The sequence below is a fragment of the Rhinopithecus roxellana genome, chromosome 15 (assembly GCF_007565055.1).
Source record: "Rhinopithecus roxellana isolate Shanxi Qingling chromosome 15, ASM756505v1, whole genome shotgun sequence".
NCBI lineage: Eukaryota > Metazoa > Chordata > Mammalia > Primates > Cercopithecidae > Rhinopithecus > Rhinopithecus roxellana.
Genome location: NC_044563.1, coordinates 125,639,067 through 125,645,066, shown reverse-complemented (window position 1 = coordinate 125,645,066; position 6,000 = coordinate 125,639,067). Strand labels below are relative to the sequence as shown.

General features: G+C 45.6%; 1 protein-coding gene across 3 annotated transcripts in view; it reads left to right on the top strand.

Moving 5' to 3' along the window:
- Window positions 1-1,118: 1,118 nt before the first annotated feature.
- The window catches only part of TTC12 (tetratricopeptide repeat domain 12), a 51,482-nt gene continuing 46,600 nt past the window's right edge, over window positions 1,119-6,000 (top strand). The window contains exons 1-3 of one of the 3 annotated variants that reach the window (XM_030918349.1): window positions 1,126-1,184; window positions 1,640-1,751; window positions 2,798-2,870. In XM_030918349.1, coding sequence (XP_030774209.1) covers window positions 2,813-2,870 — 58 coding nt within the window. In that variant the 5' untranslated portion in view covers window positions 1,126-1,184; window positions 1,640-1,751; window positions 2,798-2,812. Of the gene's footprint in view, window positions 1,185-1,209; window positions 1,752-2,797; window positions 2,871-6,000 lie in introns of those variants that run through there. The other 2 variants (XM_030918348.1, XM_010382373.2) reach the window with 2 other exon arrangements.

Genomic DNA, 6,000 nt, shown 5'->3' with positions numbered 1-6,000 from the left:
TGAAAGGGATCTGACCTGACTGGCTCCATCTTGCTTCTCATCTGCAAGCTGCCTTTGTTCATTCCTAGGCATAGGCCAAACTAACTTTGGGAGAAACTTAGTTTATAGTTTAGCTTTGAAACAAAGACAATACCAGCTCTTTCCCAAACAAACCCCCTTCTTGCCTGGGGATTAGACTGCCTTTTTGGGACTAACAAATGAGCCTCAAAATTATAAATTATGGTTTAGGAGTCATGCAGCTAGAGGCTGCTAGATTCTAAACCTCCTCAAATTGCTCCTGGGGATAACATAAACTATTGTAAAACCTAAGATCATTGCTTAAGATATTTGGCAGACACTGCACTCGATGGATCAGCTTGCACCACCCAGAGGGATAAAATGGTTCATCTGGTCTTATGGCCCCCACCTAGGAACTGACTCAGCACAAGAGGGCAGCTTTGACTCCCTGCGATTTCATCTCCTATCCTTCCAGTCAGCACTCCTGACTCACTGACCCCACCAAATTATCCTTTAAAACTCTGATCCCTGAAAGCTAGGGAGACTGATTTGAGTAATAATAAGACTCCGGTATCCCTCACAGCCAGCTGTGTGTGAATTACTCTTTCTCTATTGCAATTCCCGTGTCTTGATAAATCAACTCTGTTTAGGCAGTGAGCAAGGTGAATCTGGCCATTACAGAACTTTAACCACAAACCTTATGAGAAAGTGCCATTTCTCCATTTCATAGATGAGAAAACTGAGGATTAAAAAGGTTACTCAAATAATTCTCCTAAGGATAAATGTGCAAATCTTCTAACTCACACATTTATCAATAAACAAAACCAGATTCACAAGTACACTGGAGACTTTACATTTTGGGCAAGGATATTAAGCTAATGGGAGTGAGACACCCCCTCTTCAGGGGAAAAAAGGCGAGCAGCAGGCGCTGCTTTAGAGACCAGCACTTTGCTTCCTCCGTCTCCCCGCGCCAGGCATCGGGCATCCCAACCTCGACTTTGGCCTTGAACTTGGCGCGCTTCGGAGCTAGAACTCTAGGGTGTTGATCGCGGCTCCACGCCCGCCCCCGGTCCCGCCCTCCGGCCTTTGACCCCGCCCTTGGTCCCGCCCCGGGCCCCTGGCGCCTGGCCCCGCCCCAGCCTAGGCCAGTCGGTGCGCCATTTCCTGTCCAAAGCTGGGCGAGTCAGGTTGGTGCTGCGGGTATCCCGGAATCCCCCCTGGGAGCTGGTCCTGGACTGGCCTTCAGAGCCGAGCAGAGGACGCTGCTTTGGGCCCCAGAGCATGGGAAGGTCTCGGCTGCGGTCTGGGACCTGCTTGGAGGGCCCCGGGCCTACGGACGCTGGGGAGCGGTTGCCGGGCAACAGTGCGGGCGGCCTGGCCTCTTTGCGCCCGGCGGGCAGCGCGCGTCTGGGGCGGGCTCGGCGCGGGGCTCGGGCAAAGGTCCCCGCTGCAGCAGCCCTATCGAGTGAAACACCGAGGGCGGCGTCGCTTCGCCGTCACCTGGCTCTGGCCTTCTCACCCTAGCGTGGCGGTGGCACTGGCCAGGCTGTGAGGACCCTGAGATCCATGCCCAGGGAGACAGGGGTTGTCTCCTGTCCCTGCACCCGCGTGCCTGCTTTCTAACCCTCATACCGTTGGGCAGGTTAATTCACTGGACTGGGCCTCTGTTCCGTGGGAGTTGAAAAGATTTGACCTGGAAGAAACCCTACCGATCATTGAGTTTATAAGCCGCAACCCCACCCCGTTTTATATAGGTAAGGATGCTTCACAGTGAGCGCTCGTCCCATGCCTGGTGCTTTACATCAGTCCCCAAAGTAGTCCTCGTGGTTTCTCTCTAACCTTCCCATAGTATGGGTGAGGACTCTGAGGCTCAGAGAGGTTGTGACTTTAGCCAGAATCACACAGCTTGTAACTGGTGGAGATAAGGACACCCAGACTCAGATTAAATCACTCGCAGTTTGTTCGTGGCAGATTACGTGTTAGAATCATGTTACACTACTATGAAACCTGGCCGTAAATCAGAATCACCTGGAAAGCGTTTAAAATCTACATTCGTGGCCGCGCACTGTCCCGGGTTTACTGACTCGAAATCTCGGGCTACGGCTGAGGAAGCTGTATATTTAACAAACTTTCTGATGATGTTTATGATCTGTGGATGAAGCACTGAGTACCCCTGGGTACACCACGGAGCCTTCTCGCACAAAAACAACTATAAAATAATGTCTAAGGTACCTAGAGCAGAAGAGACGCTGGTGAGCATGGTAACATCATGTTCTAATCCCTTCAGCCAATTTGTACCCTTTCTTCACTCTTCAGAAACAAGCCACAGGCGTATTTTAAACGAGTATGGACATTTGGATGCAAATTGCCCCAAGTTTGTTACCTGTCACACATCCACATTTAAGTTTCTGACTAGACCGGCCTGTCATGATCAAAGTCAGGAGTTAGTGTATTCTCTATCCTTGGCAACCTGTCATCTGCTTTCTCCTCATCTCCACGCCAGGTCCCTAAATCGCCGGGATTGATGTTAGCTTTGGAAGAACTATTTGCAGAGCGTTTTCTGCACTGAAAGGAAGGCTGGAAGCTTTCTGGAAGCATTGCGGCACATAAATGAGTGCCTCTTGGCCTTCAGTAGCAGTTGGAATGAAACGGATCACCCTACTGTTATTCATTGACATTTATAAACAAAACTGTCATACAAATAATCACTTGGCTCTTAGTTTTAGAATGCTAATAAGCCTGACCATTCTGTTTAGTGCTTTATTATTATTAATTTCATCATTTATGCTGCATCCCTTAGGGATTCTGGTTCACAATGGATGCTGATCAAGAGAAAGATCTGCAGAAATTTCTTAAAAATGTGGATGAAATCAGTAAGTACTAGTAAATCATAAATTAATTTTTGCTTTAGAGAGGTGGAGTAGATAAAGGGAAATGATTACTCTAAGTTCCTGGGTGGCTTGACAGGTTTGTAACTCTAAGGGAAAAAATGTAATTGAAATTAAACAGAAGGGTATTGAGAGGCAAGTTATAGCCTCGGGGCCATATTTCCTGGCTGTTGATTGGTATCAGAGAAACTGTTAACATTCTGATAGGAATTCAGGCTGATGGTTTTCCTCCATATTTTGTATCCTTCTTTGTGGAATCTGGTCAAAACGAGCTGCTCTTTCCCCACTGACAATGAACCTAGCTGTTCCCTTCAAGGGTCTAGAGCCTCATTGATCAGTGTGAGATTCCTCCCGTTTTAAAGTAGAGCCATTTCTGTTTTAGAGCTGCAGAGGCAAAATCAAATGGCTTTCCTTTAGAATCCATCAAATTACATGGATGGCTTATGATCGTCATTCCCTTCTCTCCCTCTAGATGAGAAAGTCCTTTCCCAAGCTCAGACAGGTGGGATCTCAAAGAATATGTACTGTGATCCCACAGATCACTTTCAGGAATTTCCAAACCTATCAGTCCCTGTTCAGGGAGCTTGTTTGAGTATAGAAACAAACAAACCAACAGGCAAACAGACCTTCCATAGTAAATACAAGAAATATGTTGAAATTGCTGCTTCTAGCAGATTGTCTGGGTTTATAGAATCAACTGGTTTTAAAGCTAGTTTGGGTGGCATCATAAATGATACATGTATAATGCCTTGTGTGCCTCATGGGCCTGCTCATCCCCGATTGCTGTTCCATGGAACTCTGGCCTTGGCCCACTGCTGCCTTTCTCTTCAGCTGGTCTAAACATGTAGCTTTACCTGCCACCAGTATGTGGTGGCCATGACCCCCACATCTACGTGGACACTTAGCCTTCTTTTCTGAGCCTCTGCCTCTATGATCACTGTCATACCTACTGTATCCCACAAATAACTCAAACTTAAATGTGTCCAAAATTGAGGCATCATCTCTTTCCCTCCCCTTTGCCCTCCCCCTCCCAAATAAAACCTGCTTCTCGTACCCTCCCCTTCATCCTGGTCTCAGTTGGTGACACCACCATCTAGAAATTTACAAGTCATCTGGGACTCCTCCCACCTCATAACCCTGCATCCAATTAGCCATCTAGTTTGGTTGGAGAGCTATCCTCTCCAACCCTCCCTTTGTTCTGGTTCCTCTTACCCAGACTATTTCAACAACCCCCTGATTGTTTTTCCTATCTCCAGGTTTATACTCCCCACAGAGTAATGTATCTAAAATGCAAATCTGACCCAGACACTTCTCTGCTTGGATTCCTTTTGCAGTCACAATAAATCCCAAGCTCTCATCAGGACTTAAGTCCTCCCATGACCTTGTCCTTACCTCTCTCATATCTCCCTACCTCACGCTTGAGCAGCAATAAACTGCTGATTGTTTCCCCCACACATACTCTGTGTTTCACACTCTGCACTGGGTCTTTGCCATTCCCACTGCCTCTTCATCTTTTTTTTTAACCTGGCTAACTTTTATGGATACTCACAGTTCATTCAGATATCATTTATACCAGTGCTGTCCAATAGAGCTTTCTGTGATGATGAAAATTTTCCATAATCCTCACTGTCCACTATGGTAGCCATTAGCCACATGATAGTATTTGAAATGTGGCTTATAGCTCCACTCTGTGTGGTTCGGATTCTGTGTGTTTATGGCTGCAGCCCAGGTTTGAAATGTGGCTTGTTTCAATTAATTTAAATTTATATAGCCACATGTATATAGATTCTGTACATTTACTTCTTGGGCTCTTGCTATGTGTTGAGTGTTGGTAGGGCCTAGAGAATACAGTCAAAGAATTACCTCTTTTCATGGTTTCAATAGTGCAGTGGAGAAAACAGATATTAAACAGTAATTTCAAGTGTGCAATATGAGACACAGAGAGAATTATAAAGTGTAGGGATCTAACCCAGCTTTGGGAGGTTGTATTAGTCTGCTAGGGCTGCTGTAATGACAATGGCTGGCTTAAATGACAAAACTTTATTTTCTTAAGAGTTCTGGAGTTTAGAAATCTAAGACCAGGGTGTGAGCAGGCTTGGTTTCTTCTGAGGCCTCTCTCCTTGGCTTGCAGACGGGCACCTTCCCGCTGCGCCGTCACATGGTCATCTCTCTGTGTTCTCTCCTTGGCTTGCAGATGGGCACCTTCCCGCTGCGCCGTCACATGGTCATCTCTCTGTGTGTGCATTTATTTGGTGTTTCTCTTCTTATAAGGACACTAGTCATATTGGATTAGGGCAATAATTAATTACTTCTTTAAAGGCCCTGTCTGCAAATACAGTCATTCCAGGAGTTATAGCTTCAACATGTGAATTTGGCAGGGGTTTGCAATTTAGTCTATAACAGAAATCAAATAAAGTTTTCCTGAAGAAGTGAGATTTAAGCAAAATGTGAAAAGTGAGTAGGAGTTGGTCACTGGGGAGATGACAGGGGAGTATTCTGGGTGGGAAGTGAGGAGGCAGGAAAGCTAAGAGTGAAGAAAAAGTGTGGTGCTTTTGAGGAAGTGAAAGAATAGAAAGCCCCATATAGCTGGAAAGAAGAGATCAAGGAGAGAAGAGTCCAATCTGAATATGGAGGGGCCATATTAGAAAGACCTTGGAAACCATGTAAGGAATTTGTGTTTACCCTGAAAGCAGTAAATCCATTCCAACTAATTTATGTAGTGACTCTTCCCGCAAGGAGATGGAGCATCTCTACCCTTTAAATGTGAGATACATTTAGTGACTTGCTTCCAAAGAGTACAGTATGGAAAGGGAGGGAAGAAAGTAACTTTACAGTGGAAAAGGTTGACAAACACAATTTCAGACAGATGATCAAGGTTAACCTCCTGATAAATCACGCTGATTGCATGCATCCTTGATATGCCATAATGTGCTATGGTCTTTTTCCCCAAATCCTATAACCCCAGTCTAACCATGAGAAAAATACCAGATAAACCCAAATTGCAACGTATTCTATGAAATACCTGATCAGTACTACTCAAAACTATCAAGGTCATCAAAATAAGGAAAGGATGAGAAATGGTCACAGCCTAGAGAAGCCTAAGGAGACATGACTA